At 48.1% G+C, this 23350-nt stretch overlaps 1 protein-coding gene across 2 annotated transcripts in view; it reads left to right on the top strand.

The window, feature by feature from the left end:
* The window catches only part of TEX264 (testis expressed 264, ER-phagy receptor), a 943072-nt gene that overhangs the window by 212975 nt on the left and 706747 nt on the right, over window positions 1-23350 (top strand). For both annotated transcript variants that reach the window (XM_078661149.1, XM_078661148.1), the window contains one exon: window positions 22817-23038. In XM_078661149.1, coding sequence (XP_078517275.1) covers window positions 22817-23038 — 222 coding nt within the window. The remainder of the gene's footprint in view (window positions 1-22816; window positions 23039-23350) is intronic.

The raw sequence follows: 23350 nt of genomic DNA, 5'->3' as shown, positions 1-23350 counted from the left end.
TGAATGGGACTCTCCTGGGTCCCTGCCTACCCTTCTGGTCTCTTGTGCTGGCTTCTGAATGTGACTCTCCTGGGTCTCTGCTTACCCTTTTGGTATCTTGCACTGGCTGCTGAATGTAGCTCTCCTGGGTCCCTGCTTACCCTTCTGGTCTCTTGCGCTGGCTGCTGACTGTGACTATCCTGGGTCTCTGCTTACCCTTTTGGTCTCTTACACTGGCTGCTGAATGTAGCTCTTCTGGACCTCTGCTTACCCTTCTGGTCTCTTGCACTGGCTGCTGAATGTTGCTCTCCTGAGTCTTTGCTTACACCTCTGGCCTTGTGCACTGGCTGCTGGATGTGTCTCTCCTGGGTCTCCGCCTACACTTCTGGTCTCTTTGTACTGCTGCTGAATGTGATTATCCTGGGCCTCTGCTTACACCTCTGCTCTCTTGCACTGCTGGTGGACGTGGCTCTTCTGGGTATCTGCTTACACCTCTGCTCTCTTGCGCTGGTTGCTGAATGGGACTCCCCTGGGTCCCTGCTTACCCTTGCTGGTCTCTTGCGCTGGCTGCTGAATGGGACTCTCCTGGGTCCCTGCCTACCCTTCTGGTCTCTTGTGCTGGCTTCTGAATGTGACTCTCCTGGTTCCCGGCTTACCCTTCTGGTCTCTTGCGCTGGCTGCTGACTGTGACTCTCCTGGGTCTCTGCTTACCCTTTTGGTCTCTTGCACTGGCTGCTGAATGTAGCTCTCCTGGGTCCCTGCTTACCCTTCTGGTCTCGTGCGCTGGCTGCTGAATGGGTGTCTCCTGGGTCCCTGCTTACCCTTTTGGTCTCTTGCACTGGCTGCTGAATGTAGCTCTCCTGGGTCCCTGCTTACCCTTCTGGTCTCTTGCGCTGGCTGCTGACTGTGACTATCCTGGGTCTCTGCTTACCCTTTTGGTCTCTTACACTGGCTGCTGAATGTAGCTCTTCTGGGTCCCTGCTTACCCTTCTGGTCTCTTGCGCTGGCTGCTGAATGGGACTCCCCTGGGTCCCTGCTTACCCTTCTGGTCTCTTGCGCTGGCTGCTGAATGGGACTCCCCTGGGTCCCTGCTTACCCTTCTGGTCTCTTGCGCTCACTGCTGAATGGGACTCTCCTGGGTCCCTGCTTACCCTTCTGGTCTCTTGTGCTGGCTGCTGAATGTAGCTCTCCTGGGTCCCTGCTTACCCTACTGGTCTCTTGCGCTGGCTGCTGACTGTGACTATCCTGGGTCTCTGCTTACCCTTCTGGTCTCTTGCACTGGCTGCTGAATGGGTGTCTCCTGGGTCCCTGCTTACCCTTTTGGTCTCTTTCACTGGCTGCTGAATGTAGCTCTCCTGGGTCCCTGCTTACCCTTCTGGTCTCTTGCGCTGGCTGCTGACTGGGACTATCCTGGGTCTCTGCTTACCCTTCTGGTCTCTTGCGCTGGCTGCTGACTGTGACTATCCTGGGTCTTTGCTTACCCTTTTGGTCTCTTGCACTGGCTGCTGAATGTAGCTCTTCTGGGTCCCTGCTTACCCTTCTGGTCTCTTGCGCTGGCTGCTGAATGGGACTCCCCTGGGTCCATGCTTACCCTTCTGGTCTCTTGCGCTGGCTGCTGAATGGGACTCCCCTGGGTCCCTGCTTACCCTTTTGGTCTCTTGCACTGGCTGCTGAATGGGACTCCCCTGGGTCCCTGCTTACCCTTCTGGTCTCTTGCGCTGGCTGCTGAATGGGACTCCCCTGGGTCCCTGCTTACCCTTCTGGTCTCTTGCGCTGGCTGCTGACTGAACTATCCTGGGTCTCTGCTTACCCTTTTGGTCTCTTGCACTGGCTGCTGAATGTAGCTCTTCTGGGTCCCTGCTTACCCTTCTGGTCTCTTGCGCTGGCTGCTGACTGCGCCTCTCCTGGACCTCTGCTTACCCTTCTGGTCTCTTGCGCTGGCTGCTGAATGTTGCTCTCCTGAGTCTTTGCTTACACCTCTGGCCTTGTGCACTGGCTGCTGGATGTGTCTCTCCTGGGTCTCCGCCTACACTTCTGGTCTCTTTGTACTGCTGCTGAATGTGGTTATCCTGGGCCTCTGCTTACACCTCTGCTCTCTTGCACTGCTGGTGGACGTGGCTCTTCTGGGTATCTGCTTACACCTCTGCTCTCTTGCGCTGGCTGCTGAATGGGACTCTCCTGGGTCTCTGCTTACCCTTCTGGTCTCTTGCACTGGCTGCTGAATGTACCTCTTCTGTGTCCTGCTTACCCTTCTGGTCTCTCGCGCTGGCTGCTGAATGCAGCTCTTCTGGGTCCCTGCTTACCCTTCTGGTCTCTTGCTCTGGCTGCTGAATGGGACTCCACTGGGTCCCTGCTTACCCGTCTGGTCTCTTGCGCTGGTTGCTGAATGGGACTCCCCTGGGTCCCTGCTTACCCTTGCTGGTCTCTTGTGCTGGCTGCTGAATGGGACTCTCCTGGGTCCCTGCCTACCCTTCTGGTCTCTTGTGCTGGCTTCTGAATGTGACTCTCCTGGTTCCCGGCTTACCCTTCTGGTCTCTTGCGCTGGCTGTTGACTGTGACTCTCCTGGGTCTCTGCTTACCCTTTTGGTCTCTTGCACTGGCTGCTGAATGTAGCTCTCCTGGGTCCCTGCTTACCCTTCTGGTCTCTTGCGCTGGCTGCTGAATGGGTGTCTCCTGGGTCCCTGCTTACCCTTTTGGTCTCTTGCACTGGCTGCTGAATGTAGCTCTCCTGGGTCCCTGCTTACCCTTCTGGTCTCTTGCGCTGGCTGCTGACTGTGACTATCCTGGGTCTCTGCTTACCCTTTTGGTCTCTTACACTGGCTGCTGAATGTAGCTCTTCTGGGTCCCTGCTTACCCTTCTGGTCTCTTGCGCTGGCTGCTGAATGGGACTCCCCTGGGTCCCTGCTTACCCTTCTGGTCTCTTGCGCTGGCTGCTGAATGGGACTCCCCTGGGTCCCTGCTTACCCTTCTGGTCTCTTGCGCTCACTGCTGAATGGGACTCTCCTGGGTCCCTGCTTACCCTTCTGGTCTCTTGTGCTGGCTGCTGAATGTAGCTCTCCTGGGTCCCTGCTTACCCTACTGGTCTCTTGCGCTGGCTGCTGACTGTGACTATCCTGGGTCTCTGCTTACCCTTCTGGTCTCTTGCACTGGCTGCTGAATGGGTGTCTCCTGGGTCCCTGCTTACCCTTTTGGTCTCTTGCACTGGCTGCTGAATGTAGCTCTCCTGGGTCCCTGCTTACCCTTCTGGTCTCTTGCGCTGGCTGCTGACTGTGACTATCCTGGGTCTCTGCTTACCCATCTGGTCTCTTGCGCTGGCTGCTGACTGTGACTATCCTGGGTCTCTGCTTACCCTTTTGGTCTCCTGCACTGGCTGCTGAATGTAGCTCTTCTGGGTCCCTGCTTACCCTTCTGGTCTCTTGCGCTGGCTGCTGAATGGGACTCCCCTGGGTCCATGCTTACCCTTCTGGTCTCTTGTGCTGGCTGCTGAATGGATTCCCCTGGGTCCCTGCTTACCCTTTTGGTCTCTTGCACTGGCTGCTGAATGGGACTCCCCTGGGTCCCTGCTTACCCTTCTGGTCTCTTGCGCTGGCTGCTGAATGGGATTCCCCTGGGTCCATGCTTACCCTTCTGGTCTCTTGCGCTGGCTGCTGACTGAACTATCCTGGGTCTCTGCTTACCCTTTTGGTCTCTTGCACTGGCTGCTGAATGTAGCTCTTCTGGGTCCCTGCTTACCCTTCTGGTCTCTTGCGCTAGCTGCTGACTGCGACTCTCCTGGACCTCTGCTTACCCTTCTGGTCTCTTGCGCTGGCTGCTGAATGTTGCTCTCCTGAGTCTTTGCTTACACCTCTGGCCTTGTGCACTGGCTGCTGGATGTGTCTCTCCTGGGTCTCCGCCTACACTTCTGGTCTCTTTGTACTGCTGCTGATGTGACTATCCTGGGTCTCTCCTTACCCTTCTGGTCTTTTGCGCTGGCTGCTGACTGTGACTATCCTGGGTATTTGCTTACCCTTTTGGTCTCTTACACTGGCTGCTGAATGTAGCTCTTCTGGGTCCCTGCTTACCCTTCTGGTCTCTTGCGCTGGCTGCTGAATGGGACTCCCGTGTGTCCCTGCTTACCCTTCTTGTCTCTTGCGCTGGCTGCTGAATGGGACTCCCCTGGGTCCCTGCTTACCCTTTTGGTCTCTTGCACTGGCTGCTGAATGGGACTCCCCTGGGTCCCTGCTTACCCTTCTGGTCTCTTGCGTTGGCTGCTGAATGGGACTCCCCTGGGTCCCTGCTTACCCTTCTGGTCTCTTGTGCTGGCTGCTGAATGTAGCTCTCCTGGGTCCCTGCTTACCCTACTGGTCTCTTGCGCTGGCTGCTGACTGTGACTATCCTGGGTCTCTGCTTACCCTTCTGGTCTCTTGCACTGGCTGCTGAATGGGTGTCTCCTGGGTCCCTGCTTACCCTTTTGGTCTCTTGCACTGGCTGCTGAATGTACCTCTCCTGGGTCCCTGCTTACCCTTCTGGTCTCTTGCGCTGGCTGCTGACTGTGACTATCCTGGGTCTCTGCTTTCCCTTCTGGTCTCTTGCGCTGGCTGCTGACTGTGACTATCCTGGGTCTCTGCTTACCCTTTTGGTCTCCTGCACTGGCTGCTGAATGTAGCTCTTCTGGGTCCCTGCTTACCCTTCTGGTCTCTTGCGCTGGCTGCTGAATGGGACTCCCCTGGGTCCATGCTTACCCTTCTGGTCTCTTGTGCTGGCTGCTGAATGGACTCCCCTGGGTCCCTGCTTACCCTTTTGGTCTCTTGCACTGGCTGCTGAATGGGACTCCCCTGGGTCCCTGCTTACCCTTCTGGTCTCTTGCGCTGGCTGCTGAATGGGATTCCCCTGGGTCCCTGCTTACCCTTCTGGTCTCTTGCGCTGGCTGCTGACTGAACTATCCTGGGTCTCTGCTTACCCTTTTGGTCTCTTGCACTGGCTGCTGAATGTAGCTCTTCTGGGTCCCTGCTTACCCTTCTGGTCTCTTGCGCTGGCTGCTGACTGCGACTCTCCTGGACCTCTGCTTACCCTTCTGGTCTCTTGCACTGGCTGCTGAATGTTGCTCTCCTGAGTCTTTGCTTACACCTCTGGCCTTGTGCACTGGCTGCTGGATGTGTCTCTCCTGGGTCTCCGCCTACACTTCTGGTCTCTTTGTACTGCTGCTGACTGTGACTATCCTGGGTCTCTGCTTACCCTTCTGGTCTCTTGCGCTGGCTGCTGACTGTGACTATCCTGGGTATTTGCTTACCCTTTTGGTCTCTTACACTGGCTGCTGAATGTAGCTCTTCTGGGTCCCTGCTTACCCTTCTGGTCTCTTGCACTGGCTGCTGAATGGGACTCCCCTGTGTCCCTGCTTACCCTTCTTGTCTCTTGCGCTGGCTGCTGAATGGGACTCCCCTGGGTCCCTGCTTACCCTTTTGGTCTCTTGCACTGGCTGCTGAATGGGACTCCCCTGGGTCCCTGCTTACCCTTCTGGTCTCTTGTGCTGGCTGCTGAATGGGACTCCCCTGGGTCCCTGCTTACCCTTCTGGTCTCTTTCGCTGGCTGCTGACTGAACTATCCTGGGTCTCTGCTTACCCTTTTGGTCTCTTGCACTGGCTGCTGAATGTAGCTCTTCTGGGTCCCTGCTTACTCTTCTGGTCTCTTGCGCTGGCTGCTGACTGCGACTCTCCTGGACCTCGGCTTACCCTTCTGGTCTCTTGCGCTGGCTGCTGAATGTTGCTCTCCTGAGTCTTTGCTTACACCTCTGCTCTCTTGCGCTGGCTGCTGAATGGGACTCTCCTGGGTCTCTGCTTACCCTTCTGGTCTCTTGGGCTGGCTGCTGACTGTGGTTCTCCTGGGTCTCTGCTTACACTCTTGGTCTCTTGCACTGCTGCTGAATCTGACTCTCCTGGGTCTCTGCTTACCCTTCTGGTCTCTTGCGCTGGCTGCTGAATGTGACTCTCCTGGGTCCCTGCTTACCCTTCTGGTCTCTTGCACTGGCTGCTGAATGTGACTCTATAAGGCCTCGGTTTCCATCTCTTCACTCTTTCACTGGCTTCAGAGCCTGCTCCCCTGAGGCTTTATTTCCTTCGCTGCCATCTTATATTGGCTGCAGAGCCTGACTCCTCTACCCCCTTATAATATAGCTCTATTTTCTGGCTAGTATTAACAGATTATTTTACCGTTGCCAAGGATATTGGCATTACCAGTAGATTGAGAGTTATCCCCATGGGTCTATATATCAGAATAATCAGCGCAATTTCCGCAATTTGTCACCAAATTCTTGGAAGACATGAAAAAAAATAACCCCAACATGTTCCAGTTTCCACAGAAAATGTGAGTTTTCGGCTGGAAAAAGAATGACATAACATAAGGAGGACCTGGGTCTCTTTCCACCTTCTTCTTGTGCTGACTGCAGGCACTGCCCTTTATCCATCCACCTGAGCCCTGTTACCTTGGATGATGAACCTGCTGTGTCCAAGTGGCTATTTCTGTTTCCTCTTTGTTAGCGTGGCTGCAAATCCAGCTCTTTCATGGGGCTTGGATAGGGCATGTGGCCTGTGTGGTGCTACGGCACAGCAGCCTCAGATTATTGGAGGATTGTGATTGCTAGTTTAGAGTCTGCTGTGTAAAATCGTGTTTTCTGCACCCCAGTTTTGAGAAAGCCTTAAACAACCTGCTCTATACTTTCCTTCTCACTTACAGTGACAGAAGAGTCAGGCCACTGGCATAGCAAGGGGGGGGGGTTCCGCAGCGGGCCGCATGATGGGGGGGTGTGGGGGGCGGTTTCCGTGCTCCCCCGCTCTTACCGTTAGCCGCCGGGCGGCAAATGCAGGAAACACCCCACCCACCCGAATTTGGCCGCCACAAGGCCTAGCTATGCCACTGAGTCAGGCCTTTGTGTACGTACTTCAGTGCCCCAACCACCATTGGTGGCACTGTCCCGTCTCTGTGCTTGACTGGGACACTAGCAGGGCCGGACAGGGAACCCATATCAGCCCTGGCAAATTTTGTCAGACCAGCCCCCTTATGATACATAGCGAGCAAGCGCAGCGAGGGGGCCTGACCACTACAAGGTGGTTTGGGAGGGGAGGGGGGGTTCTCCTCCCTCGAATGGGAAAAATTGCAACCAGGATGTATTCTACAACATATTTTTAGGTCTCGCTGAGCCAGCGCATGCGCTGCTCTGAGACATTTAGTATCGGGATTTCAAAGTGCTGCCTGGTGGCCTAGCGCTTACGTTCACGTGAGCATGCAGGAGCGGGACCTAGCAGCCATTACCTCTCACCAGCGTCAATGTCTCTGAGAATGTTTACTGTGTGCTCTGCGCGTTTTCCGAGAGGGCTGTACGTGCACAGCTTGCCTGCAGGTGGTGCTCTCTTTCTCCTTTTCATGTGCTGCTCGTTCTTTAAATGGAACCTGATCCGTCAAGAGGATTGTGTGCTAAGTTTTCCGAGGTGGCTGTACGTGCGCAGCTTGTCTGCAGGTGGCACTCTCTTTCTCCTTTTCATATGCTGCTCGTTCTTTAAATGGAACCTGATCCACGAAGAGGATTGTGTGCTAAGAGTCTCCATTACCCAAGATGAGAAGACATAAACCTTACATGCTGGGGTGTGGGAATCCTAGCCGAGCCGTCTCCCGCCCTGCCTTTTGATTAAAAAAAAAAAACTGCTTACCAGTTCATTAAAAAGTCTCTCTTGTTTTGGTTTCCGCCGTCTATACCTCAGATGTTTGGCAACAAAGGTCGATTTGTGCAAAAAAGCTTGACTTATTGGGAATGCTCTTGTGCTTTGTTCTCTCGCCGTACATATTTTTGATTGTGTGTATATCTTTTCAAGAAAGCAGCGCTAATTGGGCCACGCTGTCTTTGATTTTAACGCAGTGAAAGTGTCATTTCTGGTCTTGTGTGAATGGGAAACATTGAGGAGTTGACTTAACTGCAGGAGATTTTCATTTTAAAGAGCTCCATCCTTGCAGTTTCTATCAAGGGCCTGACAAAGGGCTTTTTTCGTTTCACTCTTGACACACGTGGCTCAATATTTGAATGCTAATTTATTTTTACATTTTTCTTGTGCACTAGAAGGTTACATTTACAAACTCTTCGAAGCACAGAAAAAGTTATGTAAACAGTGCCTTATTTAAATCATGTCCAATCTGGAAAAAACCTTTTGAATCACTTCTACTGAAAGTGCTAACATCTTCCAAAATCTGAGAAATATTGAAATGGTAGACATTTTTTTGTCAGTTTCCACTGACATTTCCAGTAGAGCAAAAATAGTCCCATGCTTACTCGCAAACGTGTGTGTGACAAAGAAATAGCTGTAAGTCTTTGAAAGTTTGCTGAATCTTTTTTTGCCCACCACTAACTTGTTCATTATATGTTCAATTGTATTAGTTGTTTACAGCGTAGTAAATGATGACCTTACAGCGTACCTGGATATGGCAATCTTTATTGGGGCTATTCAATGATTCCCTCATTATCACCCTCCAACAGGGCCTCTCGTTTCTCCATAGCCCCTCTCTCACATGTATTTCATTTGTTTCATGGCACCTCTCATATCAGTGTAGGGTGTCGGAGCATTTTTTCATCACAAACACATACAGAGACAATGATTCAAACATGTGTAAATCAGTGTATTGACAATGTTACATAAGACAAAGGGGGCTACAAGGTGTAGGTTTCACGTGTCATCCATACTAGTAGACATTTTTAAAGAGTGCTTGCTATGGGGAAGCACAAACTCAGGATTTAGAACGTAACACAGTAGTTAGGGTTGACTTTACTAAGAATTTATTCCTACCCAAACAAACCATTTTTAGCAAAATTAGAATAATGAAAAACTGGAGAAAATCATAACTTTCAAACCTAGAATACAATTGTAACGTAAGAACTGCACAGCAACAAAAGGAACTCTGTGGCAAATCGGTAAACCACAGAACTATGCACATAAAATACTGTTCTATGATCTGCATAGTACACGCTCTTTGCAGCAGGCATTTTAACCCTCTGTACTACCTTAGATGAGTCAAAACTGCCACTAGACAACACTCTGATCGCTCTCCAGCAGGTACATTAATCATCAGAGTTATCTTGGCACTTTTATTGTTGCTTTTAAAACTGCTGCATCGCTACGAAACCAGAGCCCAGTATCACAGCAGCGCCCACCCTTCCAGCCTCCCGGGTAACCGCTTGATGCCCAGTACGACCAGTCTGGCCTTAGAAACTAGGAGCTACTTTACTGACAGTATGAGCGGGTGCTAGAGTAGGTCTCAAAAACAGCAATTCCGCCCATTAGTATGCTCAGGGTCACGTGCTTGTCATAACTTGGTATTCAACGTGCACTTCACTGATGAGGCTCAAGAAGCTAGACATTGGTCTGGGGTTGATTTTGTTACCATTCGGAGAGGACATGGCCTGAGAGCTCAGTGTTCTTATTGGTGCAAACTGAACAGTAATTTACATAAGGTTATCTTCTGTTTTAAGTGGTGCCTCCTACAGTAATTACCAGTTGCTGACCTCAATTCAAACATTCCACCCATTACTTTGGCTTTTTTTCTCTCTCAATGAGATTTCTTTCATTTTCTCAGCACTTCGGCTCTTGTTGAGGAGTGGTGATTAAAACTAGGGGTGGGTGGAACTCGCGGAGTTTCACTCTGCGGAATTTCGTGGAGTTACATAAAAACTCTGTGTGATTCTTTGGACTTCCGCGAGCAGGCGAGATTTGGCACGTCGCACTGCTCTTGCTGATTTTTAGCACCGGAAGCAAGCATGCGCTGTAAAATCAGTGCGGACTGTACCACGCAGTGCACCAGAGGGCTCTGCTTTGTTCTGCCACTCAAGTAGATTTCCTACTTGAGTAGCAGCTTTATCAACACAAATGGTCGCGACCTGCTGTGACTGCCCTCATTGAGACATCTCACCGGGAGGCGTTCTAGCGACTCAAAATCGCGCTAGTGGACACAAATTCTCGCTTGTCCTCCCCAACTTAGCCTTGGCAGACCCTGTGCGAGAATGCTCCGCAACCATATGGCAGACTTTCACAACGAACTCTACCACATGGTGGTTGGCAAAGTGGGCAAAACCCGGCAAACTCCGCCAGCAGAGCGGAATTATTTGTAACCTTGGGCAGAGCAGGAGTAGCGCTTCTACGCGAAGTTCCATGGAATTGGAAAACAACTCTGAGGAACTTTGCTCCACTCCGCTCCGCGCCCTCCCAAAACAATTATAAAGTAATTAAAAAGGCACTTACCTGCCGTGGCTGCCCCCTCCTCTCCATGGCTGCTCTCCTTCTTCGTCTTTGCTGTCCTCCTTCTTAGATAACCCCTACGCTGTACTTCTTGCGCGTGCGCCTGTGCACTCACAAGACGTATAACGTAGGGGTAATCAGTGAAGAAGGACGGCGAGGAGGAGGCAGGAGAGTACCATGGCGAGGAGGAGGCCGCCACGGCAGGTAAGTGCCCTTTTAACTACTTTATGAGGGTGGAGGGGCCGGATAACTGCGCTCCGCCACGATGTCGTAGTTTTGCCTAAACTACACGTTCACAACCGAACACGGAGTAGGCAAAACTATGTAAACTACGCTGGCAGAGCGTAGGTACCCGCCTGGGCTTAATTATTTGACCAACCCTAATTAAAACCTGCGAAATTAGTTGAATTTACAACTCTGCCTATTTCAGGCTCAATAACTGTACGTCATGCAAAGACGCGTAACTATACTATTGATTTAAAAAAAATCAAAAGCCCTTTTCTCAGCTTCGTCTGATAAACTCCTCATAGCTTGTATTATGTCGGCGGCTGACCCTTGCCTCTCGTGTTATATGCCCCTCGCCTCTCGTGGTATATGCATTTGTCGAAATCCCTGGTCAGGATGTGGCCATTTCGTCTGCTCAAGTGTGCTATGAGAGTTTGAATGCAATAAAAAATACTGGAACTCATTGCCTGTTCCTCCCAACTCATTGCAGAGTTCACATTCCTCCAACTATTTTACGCATGTTACCTTCAGGCTTCGTAGGAACCGTGTCTGGAATATGTGGAACAACGCTGCCCTCTTGCGACAGTTCGGTGCAGTGCTTCGTATACTTATGGTGAATTAATAAAGTGCCTTTTTCTCGAGTGAGACACATTATATAGAAATATATGCAAAATGTCGCTTTTCATTATTTCTGTGAATTGTTACATCTTTCTCTTGTGGTTTGTATTGCTTTTTGCTATGTGCAATGTGATATTTTCGCTGTCATTTCTTTTTTATTTACGAGTTCATATTTTAGGTTTGGCGAATCCAACCCCTTGTTGAATGTTGAGTGTGGACGGCTAGCACCCTTCAAGCCACTGTCTTGCTTGGGGCAACCCCCTTCAGTTATTGACTTATGACGTTGTCAATCATTACTTGGAATAGCCCAGAGTAGTACTTCAGTCTCACCAACATGGGTTTGATTGTCTGTATTCTGCTGCTTTCAAAGAAGTGTTTCCATTGGAATGCATTAGAAACTATTTTACACCCTAAAAGGCATGCTATCGTCTCATTTGATCACATTCACTTCTTTATCTCATTCATGTATTGGACACAAAAAAAAGCTTTAGTTATCTTTTTGTCGCGGCTGTGCGCTGATTCATTGCACAGCTAAACGAAATGCGGGTAATGCAAAGGTCTATTTTTCTAATAGCTTCTATTAAAGGAATTTTGCATCCCTAACAACCACAATCAGCTGCCAGGCAACCACATTCAGTGCTTGGCAGCTACCCTACTCCTCTACTCCACCGCTCCCAGCATCTTTGGCAAAGCCAATAGGTCTGGTTAGAACTGAAAATGTAAGCCAGGTGTATTGGCCAGTGCTTGTTTTTAATATTTTGATGATTTTCGTTGTGATCAGCACAGTCCACTAAATCCGCAGCATTGCTGTTTCTCTGTTCGGTCTGGTACATGCAGTTTTGAGTAAAAGTCTTGTGGTGCAAGTACAATAAAAACAGTGATCAGGTACAATGCAGTAACTGTGTTGTGGCACTTTTTTTGTCCTTCCCACATCTATTGCATATCAAGGACAGTTCACTTTATGTCCCTGTTCTGTTGCTCCGTTAAACATCTGTGAGTTTCTTAGGGCAGTTTACTTTGCTGTGTGCAATGTGCGCTACACTAGAAAATATGCTGATTTAATCGAACCTCCTGACTGCAGCGTATGTGAGGGCATCTTTCCATCACAAACGATGTTGGTGAAGGACTGTCCTGACAGTAGCTGGATCCGCATTTTTAATGACTGCAAGGTTCTCTTACACTGTCAAGGTATGAGACCCTCACTTGTAATGATGGTGGGGATCTGGCCTATTGCCATTGCTTGGTCCCTCAATTTAAATGGCAATTGCCGGAATCTAGGTTTGGCATCCTCACTTGTAGCAACACTATGGTTTTGGCCTGCAGGTTTTGCATGGGGCCATCAGTTTGAATAAAAGAGTGGTTCTTGACCTCTTCCAGTCTCCGACTTTTTGTGAAATTTCGGCCACTCTGTTTCAACAACTGTGAGCTATTGGTCTGCTTCCTATATTGGTGTAGAGTTTTACCTGGGTGGGTTTCCAGTTAGAGGTGGGTCCAGGGCTCCACAACGGTACAACACCCCACCTAGACATTTTAAACATACTGCCAACCTGAATACATTTGGAGGGAATGTAGCAACAGAGACGCCCTGACTTTCACATGAGACAAATGTTTCGATGTTTTTAGTGAGTAGTTTTAGAACTGGTATGAGGGAAAATATGCTGAGGGGGCCTGAAACAGTGCTGCTAGGAATGTCCATAGCTCCTGTAGCTGTACTTCTTGTTAAAATATCTCATATTCTGTTACTAGCGAAACATATATACCAATAGAGACTTCTAGTCGAAGATTTCTTACCTTTTGAATATCCCCAGGTGTCAGACTGGATCCAGGAGATTTTTAGTGAGCAGTACCCCTAAGTGCCGGTAGGTGGTGTCGATTGGCTCTGCATCCGTCGGCGGCATGTCTGCGCCAGAAATGATGTTGCGATACCTATATAGGTATATTTTTGCTAATTGTTTGAGTATTTGGTTATTAAGGATTTTTTTGAGCTGAAAAATGAATATAGGTTGAGAGGGAGACTTTTCTCTTGTTGTGTTCTTATTTCCCCCTTCTCCCTGACCTTGTATGTTTTCTTAGAGGGGGTCCCCTACACATTGCATAGGATACCTATATAGGTGCCACCCAGGTATGCTAATGTCACTTCTTTTCTGTCCACGCAAGCCATCGCTGATCCGGAGAAGAGCTACCCCTCTGTTGTTTTTTGACAGGCTTTTGAGATGTTCTGTCGACTGTGTTTGAGGTTTTCCTCCTGGTGTAATAATGACTTCACTGATGTCCTGTTGGGTACCTGGTCCAAACCCAACTCAGGGGGTACAGTGAACAGGACAATAGCCCACTGTCATTGCCCCGAGCCTGGGACCCAAACTTCCTCAGACAACACCCTTCCCCAGAAAGCTTGGTGGTCCAAGCCTCCACCACCCAATGCACGTTCCCTACTGCTCCCCCAGATAGGGAATCCAAGAGGCTGGACTAATTTGAAAAAAAAAATGTTTTCTTCCACCAGCCTGGCATTGCGATCATGAACACTGCATGCCTTTTGGACTTTGTGGGATACGGTTGTGCAAGTGCTGCCACAGGTCCCATAGGAGGCCCGGGCTGTACTCTCCCAAGCTGTCAGCGACAGGAGAGATGCAGCAAAGTTCACTATTCATTGCGGACTTGACACAATTGACTCGCTAGGCTGAGCAGTTTCAATGACAGTGGCCCTTAGGTGCAATGCCCGATTGAGTATGATTTACTTTTCGGGGGCTGTCTAAGCTTCGCTAAGGACATGGCCTTTGATGGCACCTGTCTCTTCAGAGCCCAGGCAGATTCGGCGCTCAGTGCTTTAAGGATTCTCGTACTACGGCCAGGTTCTTAGGCCTCTCTGCTGCCCCACATCCACCTCAATCAGCCTTTTGCTCCTTTCATTGCTACGGAAGGGGCTTCCAGATGTGCCATTCCCGCCCAGCCACCGCGCCGTGTATGCTCCTAAGCCTCTGCGTGGCCGAGATTGTGGTACCCCCGTACCTCATGGGTGAGGTGGCCAGCAGACTGGTCAGTCCGCCACACCCCATAGCAACACCCTCCAAACCCTCCTAGTCTGCCCCTTTACTACCATGGGCACTCAATTGGCAGGAGGATTTGCCATCACCTGCCCCACTGGCAAACCATAACATCGGACAAGTGTGCTTTGCAGGTTGTCTGAAGGGGGTAATTCCTCCCCTTCAAGACTACCCCTCCCACTATCTCACAATCGACTGATGGAGGATCATCTGTTGTTTCTACATGAGGAGGTCACAGCTCTCTTGGCCAAGGGGGCCATAGAGAGGGTTCTGGGGCCTAAAGTAGGCATTTGTTGTTATTTCCGCTATTTTCTGGTCCCCAAAAAGGACAAGGATCTTCGCCCTTTTCTCAGTCTCCGAACTCTCAATCTCTTCCTTAACAAGGAGAAGTTCAAAATGCTCATGTTGGCTCATGTCTTGTCTGCCCTGGACCCAGGAGACTGGATGATAGTGTTGGACATGCAGGACACATATTTTCATATTCTCATCCTGCCTGCCCGCCAGCGCTATCTGTGGTTTACCGTAAGCCACACGCACTTTCTGTTCACAGTGCCTCATTTTGGCCTTACCAGCGCCCCACGGGTGTTCACCAAAGTGATGGCTGTAGTTGCAGCTTATCTGCTGTGGTCAGGGCTGCCAGTCTTCCCCTACCTGGACGACTGGCTCCTGAAGGCGGGCTCACCCCATGTTGTCGCCTTCCATCTCCGACTACGGCAAACCTTCTGCACTCACTGGGGTTTACTATCAACGTGCCGAAGTCACACCTGACTCTGTCTCAGATGCTCCCTTTCATTGGAGCTGTTCTGCACACAGTGCAATTTCGGGCTTATCCTACCGGGTGGCGAGTCCAGGATATTCAAGCTATGATACCGATATTTCAGCCTCTTTCCTGGGTTTCTGTGAGACTGATTCTGAGATTGCTGGGACTCATGGATTCCTTCATCCTGCTAGTGAGACATGCCAGATGGCATTTGTTGGCTCTGCAGTGGTACCTGTAGTTCCAGTGGTCGCAGCAGCAAGGGAATCTCGTCAACCTGGTCCAGATCTCAGAGGGAACTGCAACCGATCTCCAGTGGTGGCTAATGAACTACGATTGGGTCAGAGGCAGACCCCTCTCCCTTCCACATCTAGATTTCACATTAGTGACAGATGCGTCACTCTTTGGATGGGGCAGCCATCTGGGAGAAGTGGAGATCAGAGGATTCTGGTCTCCAGCGGAATCTGGACTCCACCTCAATCTGCTGGATCTCCGTGCAATCCAACTGGATTTGAAAGCCTTTCTGCCTTCCATCAGGGTGCGGCTGGTACAAGTGTTCAGACATCACCACCGCCTTGTGTTACTGCAACAAACAGAACGGGTGAGGTTGTGGACCCTTTGTCAAGAGGCCCTGCATCTCTGGATGTGGCTGGAACAGCAGAGCATATCCCTGGTGGTTCAACACCTGGCAGGTTCTCTTAACGCCAGAGCGGTCAACCTCAGCTGAAGATGCCTAGCGGATCACAAATTGCATCTCCAACAGAAGCTGGCGCAAGGTCTCTTTCAGCAGTGGGGAGAGCCTTGGTTAGATCTGTTTGCCGCCGCAGACAATGAGCAATGTCCGTAGGTTTGCGCTCTGTAGTTTCCACAGCAACACTTGCTCGGAGAAGATTTTTGTTATGAGTGGAGCTCAGGCCTTCTGCACGCCTTTCCACCCATACCACTCCTGCCCAGAGTTCTCAAGAAGATCAAGAATGAGCAGCCCAGGTCATCCTGGTGGCTCTGGACTGTCTGGTATCCGAGCTACTGAGCATGGCCATCAACCCTTCGGGAAGATCTTCTTTCGCAGCATCAGGTGAGGGTTCCCCACCTGAACTGATCCATTTTCTGCCTTCTTACGTGGAGATTCAGCGGCAACAGGTGACTGCTTTTGACCTTTCTCCAGAAGTCTGTAATGTCATCTTTGCAGCTAGGTGCTCCTCCACCAAGACTGTGTACACCTGCCATTGGAAAAAAATGTGTGGCATGGTGTGCAGAAAAATCTGTTGATCCCATTTCTGCCCCTCTTTCTAAAGTTCTGCTTTTCATTTGTTCTCTTGCCCAAGGCTCTGCTCTGGGTACTATTAAGGGATATCGATCTGCCATTTCTGCTTTCTTGGGTTGTCTGAGCAACCCTCTTTATTCAAGTCCCCTATTGTACATAGGTTCCTCAAGGGTCTTGCTCATCTCATCCCACTTTCACCTTTTATTATGCCTCAGTGGGACCTTAATTTGGTTTTGACTTTTTGATGTGTGCTCCTTTTGAGCCTCTACACAATTGTGCCCTCAGGCATCTCACCCGGAAAGCATTCTTCCTTATGGCAAGTATGTCTGCCCACAGAGTAAGTTAGCTGCAGGCCTCATCATCTAAGCCGCTTTACCTCTCAGTTTATCCTGACAAAGTGGTGCTTCTCACAAGGACCTCCTTGCTACCAAAAGTGGTCACCCGTTTGATTTAGGCCAATATATCACCTTGCCTACCTTTTATACTCCTCCACATCCCTTTAAAGAAGACGAACAACTCCACTGTCTGGACTCAAAAAGAGTGTTGTCGATCCACCTTGACCACAACTGAGAGTTCCGGGTGGACGACCAACTCTTCGTGGGGTATGTTGGTGCAAAGAAAGGTTGGGCAGTGCAGAAGCAGGCCATCTCCAGATGGGGCGCGCTCTGCATCAAAATCTGCTATGCAGTTTCCAGAAGCAGCCTTCTGACGGTTTGTGGGCTGCTGCCACCAGTGATACAGTGACGACCATTGTGTTAGCAGGCAGAGTTCTGGTCTTATATCTGCCAGACAGCAACATAGGCTTCCCTGCACAATTTCTCTAAACATTACTGTCTCATGGGTGTGGAATTTAATAAAATATCTACTTGTCCAAGGGGCAGGTTGCTGCATAGGTCTACTTGTCCTGTAACAAAATCCGTTTGTCCCTTTTGTGCCATGTAATGCGGCGACAAATAATGTCAGTAGTCTCATTATATAAGAGTTCTGAAATAACCTCTCTTATTATGCCAGGGCTCCTTCTTTAGTAGGGTTTGAGTACTAGCAATTACCTTATCTTGCCACGTTACCGCAGATCTGCATAATGGGGCTTGAGGTACTGAAATTCTGAACCCGTTTCATAAAAGTCATCGTATCATGACGATTTTGGTAGCATCAGACCGAAAATGGCGAGTGTAAGGTGTACAAGTATTTTCGTCATATTCGAGTGACGAGATCACCGTGAAATCAGAGTTTCCGTTCTGAACCCTCGGGTTCCATTTTGTGTACGGCAGCCATTTTGTGGTTGCCCTCACATAGGCCGATGACAGTGGCCGAACGAGTCTCCAAGCACACGTACACTTTAGCTGACTTCTGAATGACCTGAGCGAGCGACCCTCTTGCCTGAAGCCAAAACTTGTTAAGCCAGTTCCTTTCCCAGTAGCTGATCAAGATTGCTGATCAAGACACAAGACACCATCAAACCTTTTATTACGCACAGCTATGTCTTATCTTGCTCACACCTGTCTCTGCTCCTTTCTTTATGGTCCGTTTACGATGGGGATGTGCCAGTTTTTAAGGTGGGTTCGATCAACCTGTCTGATGAAGAACGTTGGGTTTGACCAAAAATTGATTGTGGGCTGGACAAACTGAAAAATTGGCTTGTCATCATGATTCTGCGTTTTTTGTCGTGAAAACATGTGAATGGCCAACTGTAAAATAAGGAATGTTTGCCTGAAGCGTAATATTTGGTTTAAAAAGGGATGACTAGCTTTGTAAAGTTGAGCAGTCTCCTGAGAACATACACCGTGTTGTACTTCTAGGATACCTGTTACTGGCTGCAGCCAATAAATTTGATCTTTGACGTCACCAAGAAGTTTCTGTGTTTCTGTAGTCTGAGACAGGAGAATCCGAAGTCTTCGGGTGTGTCCCCTGGCACCGCTGGGTTCTAAATAACCCGGTACTTCAGGCTGAAGGAAATGGTAAGCAACAGTTCCAGGGTTGCCCTTTTGAGTCTGTGCAAACCTACTGACTTGCAAGCTTTAAGGGTTTTAACCAACTCTTCTCTAATCTTTTCCCATAGTTAGAAAGGCTGGAAATTTACTCCTGACAATGGCAGACATAAAACTTCTTCCAGGGTTGGCGAAAAAGTGGTTGGAGAAAAAGTCAACTTGCAAATCTACACCTGCATATTTGCTCATGCTAAAATGCAGTTCACAGATATTTTCTAGGAGTACTATTTCTTGGCTTACTTCTGTAAAGTCTTGTGAATTCACGAAGGTCATATTTCTGCATGTAATGAAAGGGCATGGGTGCACTTTTGAGACTTAATTTAATATTTGGCCCCCTAATTAGGTCTGGCGTTAACCATGACCTTTTGTGTTTATTAAAATTCTGTCTCTCTCTCTATCGGCTAGCTTCACTGTGAGTGACATCATTCTGTTCCGTCACAAGGAGCATATTGGCACACAGTTGTTTTGTTTAGTGCCAGGAACTACTATTGCAATGTGTGCTTTTTGAGACCAAAAACATTTTGCTTTAGCCAATGTTTGTTATGATGGAGAGGGCCCAGCAGCTCCCACACCAGTAAGGTTTTACAAAAACCATGCCAAAACAAGTCCTGCTTTGACCAAACCAAAACGCTGACCAACAATTTAAGACCTACTGGCTTTATCAATGCTTGTTTATTTTTATATTTCTCATAATCTTATTAAAATTGGTTACACTGACTTTACATTATAAATATTTTTGGAACTACATCAACACATTTTACTAAATGATGCTGCAAAGAAATAGTACATAAAATATTAAAGTAGTTTAGCTAAATGTTTTTGCATTTTTTGTGAACATTTTATTTTGAAAGCAAAGAATCATCAATCTTGCTTTCAAGCTTCTGCAAATATTTGCATCTAATCAGAGAGCATTCTGCGAGCAGTATACATAGCTTCATATTGCTAAACACTGAAAACGTGTGTACACATTTTTATACTGGAACCCCTATCAGTAGTGCAGTCTGAGCTTACTACATTTCTTAGAGCGCTCACCCTAATAATAAAGGCTCCAATTTAATGAATCATAAATACAAGTTTGAACAGCTTTACAACATGGGCACACATATTACCTTTACTGCAGGCAATGCCTTTCCCTGCTTCATAAGGTGGTACTGTAAACTGACAACCAAAGGATTTGTGTTGGAGGGGGTTGGGCCTGCTTGTCTCAAGGACAAAATACACATGAAAACTTATTGACCTTGGTGTCGGGCTATTGGAATTACACATCCCTGTTGTCTGGACAATCAGGTCCACAGGGATGGGCACTTTGCCTGTTTGGCCCTGCAGGATTTTCTCTTTTGAAATTAGTATGCAGACCTTCCTCTGGCAATGGTATTGCTTGGGTATCTATTCAAAATATAAGGAATCTGCAGCTAGAAGTCTCTAATAAATGCACAAGTTACTTAGGATGGGAGGTCGCTCTTTCCGGGTCCGGGGCGCACAGAATTGGAATAAGCTCCCACTAAAACTCAGGCTGGAAAGTTCCGAGATCAAGTTTAGAAAGTTGCTGAAAACCTACTTATTCTCTGGCAGCATGTAAAGATCTCTGCTGAGACGATCTGCGTCTCCCTCTGACCCAGCGCGGGGACACGCCGAGATGGCGTAACCATGCGCTCTATAAATGTCATTATTATTTTACTTTCAGTAACTCCTCATCTGATAGAGATTATATAGCAGCAGATTCCTTACCGACCCTCCTATTCTCCCTGCTCTGGGAACGGATTTCTAGGGACAGGGATGACTACTTTCAGGGCCCTAGTTTTGACACACCAGTGGTCAGTGTTCTTAATGGCTTCGCACTTCTCGCGTGGAAAGTCCTGAATAGGTACTGTAATGTCATTTCCGGTGCGGACACCGCCGTCGCCAGGCACAAAGTCAATCGACACGAACTAGCGGCTCGCAGGGACACTGCTCACGAAAAACATTCCAGATCCAGTCTGACGCCTGGGAAAATTAAAAAGGTAAGGAATCTGCGGCTGGATTTAGTCTCTACCAGATAAGGCGTTACCGAAGGAAAGTAACTTGTTCATTAGTACTTTAGGGCATTCGGTAGGCACCCTTGGAAATCCACTGGTCACAGTTGTTATGGCTCTTCTGGGTTTGAAAAAGATAGATCACAACCAATGAGATAGTCCCAGGTAGTTTGGTAAGAGGATGTCCCCAACTTACTTGTAGATAAATTTAGGGAATTGACAATTTCAGGGCATCTTCAGTCCTAAAGAGCTCCCTTCACAGTCAAGAGATCTCTGAACATGGCAGATGATTTGTGAAACTACCTTTGCAAAATTTTGGCGGTCAAGTTAGACAATGCCCTATCTCTTAAGCCCTTGTCTGTTCTACTGCAGGAGTCTGTTTCTCCCTTCTGAAAACCTTAAAAAAGACCCTCAAATTCATGCCAGAATTGTCCGGAAAGATCATTGTACACGCATTGATCCTGTCTAGACCGGATTATGCCAACGTGCTGCTTGTGGGGTCGCCCCAAGCTTTGATAAACAGATTGCAATGGGTCCAGAATGCGGCAGCTAGACTAGTGCTGAACATCCCTAAAAGGCAAACTATTCGCAGTGGTTTAAAATGCCTTCTTTGGCTGCCTGTTAAACAAAGAATACAGTTCAAAGCCCTGACAATAACGTTCATGGCCACACAATTGAGAGCCCCAAAATACACCAGTGACAACATCAAAAGGTACCTTCCCCACAGAGCTCTATGCTCAGCCCACCACAATTTGCTTTGTATCCCCCAGATCAATAGGACCAGAGCAGGTGGACGTTAGTTCTCTGTTTTGGCCCCAAAGCTCTGGAACCTTTTACCTGATGCGCCACATCAGAGAACTCACTCAAGAGCCTTCTGAAGACCTGCCTCTACAGAGAGATCTAATGCTGCTGACCCCTCTTCCAGCCCACTCCTCTTGCTGCGTCCTACTTCACCTAGCGCCGCGACACTCCGTTTTGGAGCAGCTGTACTGCTCCTTACATATCTATTTCATTCATTCATGGTTCTTGGCCCCCCACACCTTGTAGATCAGCAGACTATCTTCCATAGTCTAGATAAGTCAGGTAACAATATTCCTTTTCAATTTCCAACAATTGTTTGAAGGTAAATCTACAGATAGCGCTAAACCCCTAAACTGTCTTCCAAATTATTTAAAGGAAAAATGATTTACATACATTTACAATTTCAAACAGAATGCATTTTATTTGATATACGATTTAATATACAGATAAGCTATTACGGCGCCGTAAAATTGATTATGACATAGGTGTGTATTAAATCGCATATCACATAAAATGCTTTATGTTTGAAATTGTAAATGTATGTAAATAATTTTTCCTTTAAATAATTTGGAAGACAGTTTAGGGGTTTAGCGCTATCTGTTGGTTTACCTTCAAACAATTGTTGGAAATTGAAAAGGAATAGTGTTACCCGACAGAACCATTGTTTTTTCATAGTATTCATGCCCAGGTTCTGAGGGATACTGGGTTACCCCATTTGCTTTGCATATAGTCTAGGTAAGCCCCTAACTCTTCTCATAGTAAAGTGTAAGTGTATATATAAATAGTATTTATAGTGTTGTCGTTGGTATCTGTCACCTATCACAATATGCCAGTGAAGGGAGGAGAGAAAGGTTTCAAAGTTGTCTCGCTTTTAAGTTGAGTCTGCAAAGTATTTATTGCAAAAAAGTAGGAGACTGAGACTCGAAGAGCAGAACAGCAAAAATGGATCCCCCCGCACCAGTAATGGAGACCAGCTCCCTAAGTCAACGCAGGATGCACATATCTACCCCATCAGAGACGTTTCCAGTACCAATCACATGATATGTTCTTACCATCAATACAGTCAGGTACACAGAAGAGCAATTTATAGAGCACATAGGTGGCCTTAATAATTAACAACAATCTGCTGAGCATAAGCACATATCATCTCCTTGATGGGCACATATGGTGAGCAGAATAGCCATGCATAGAAAACAGGGCTGTTACCAGTGGGACTCACTATGCATTTTAATTTCACATCTGGAAGAGTTTGTCTAGTGAATTATTTCTATGAAGTGTGCTATGTGTGTGTATTGATAATGCAAACCATTGTATTTTAATATGTGAGTTATATATTTCTATGTTTTTGTCTTGTATTGATTGTGTTTCTCCATTGTGCGGATCTCATCTCAGAAATAAATCCCCCTTCACTGACTGATCTCTTTTCACTGCTCATGGCCATAGGTCCACAATTGTGTCTCATCTAGGAAGTAAAATGGTGAAGTGACTCAACACTGTTTTCTCTAGTCTGGCGCATTATATCACTGTTTATTGGCACAGTCCATTTCTTGTGATTTGTGGTGTAAATGAGCTAGTGTATTGGACTGACAGAGGTGGGCAGTAAAGTGTGCACTCTTCTCCTGCACTGAGCAGTGTTTTGCTTCATTTTGGTAATGTCTTTCATTTGAAAGCTTGAAGGAGGATACTGAACCCCAAGGTTAATTTTCAGTGGTCTCTCATGTAATGGATGAGTTTGTTAAATCCCTGGAGTAAGGAGCCCCGAATCATCTGCAGACACTTGTATGATATTTCTTTCCCTGAAGTTCAGATCTCTCTTCTCTGATTCTTTCAGCCTCTGTCCCGCAAGCCACTCATTGCCTCTTTCTATCTTGCCGTTCTTAGGTGCCAGTCGAGCGGTGCCGCTACCTGGTCGGCACCATCATTGGAGAGGGCGATGAGAAGCCCAAAGAAGACTTGGTCAGCCAGTTCGAGAAGTTTGGCTTCAACATCATCACATTCCCAGAGGTCAGCCATGCAGTGACCAGTACCTTCCCCTACACCACTCCCTTCTCCATCCAACTCGCCACCACTCGCGTCCACTCCGCCCTCAATGAATACATCAAGGTAGGTGCCTGCAGCTCCTGTTAAACCCTCCTGTATATTTGACATCAGTGATAACCCTAACTTCTGTCACTTTATTCATTGCCAGAGATGTTGCTGATTTCCTGTTGATTGGTTGAGACTCTTGTGTTTACAGTAAACCTCACAGTAAAACTGCAGTGCCAAAGTCATCATACTTAGCAGTGTGTTGCTTGGTGTTAATTCATTCATTGTTGCAGTTAAGATCTATGGACTGTTAGCATCAGCGATTGACTCTGCTGTGTTCTAATTTTGGTCCATCTGGCCCTCTATTGTTTGTCCTCAGAAATGTTTCTC

This window comes from Lissotriton helveticus, chromosome 9, assembly GCF_964261635.1.
Source record: "Lissotriton helveticus chromosome 9, aLisHel1.1, whole genome shotgun sequence".
Taxonomy (NCBI): Eukaryota; Metazoa; Chordata; class Amphibia; order Caudata; family Salamandridae; genus Lissotriton; species Lissotriton helveticus.
This window is presented reverse-complemented; position numbering and strand designations above follow the sequence as displayed.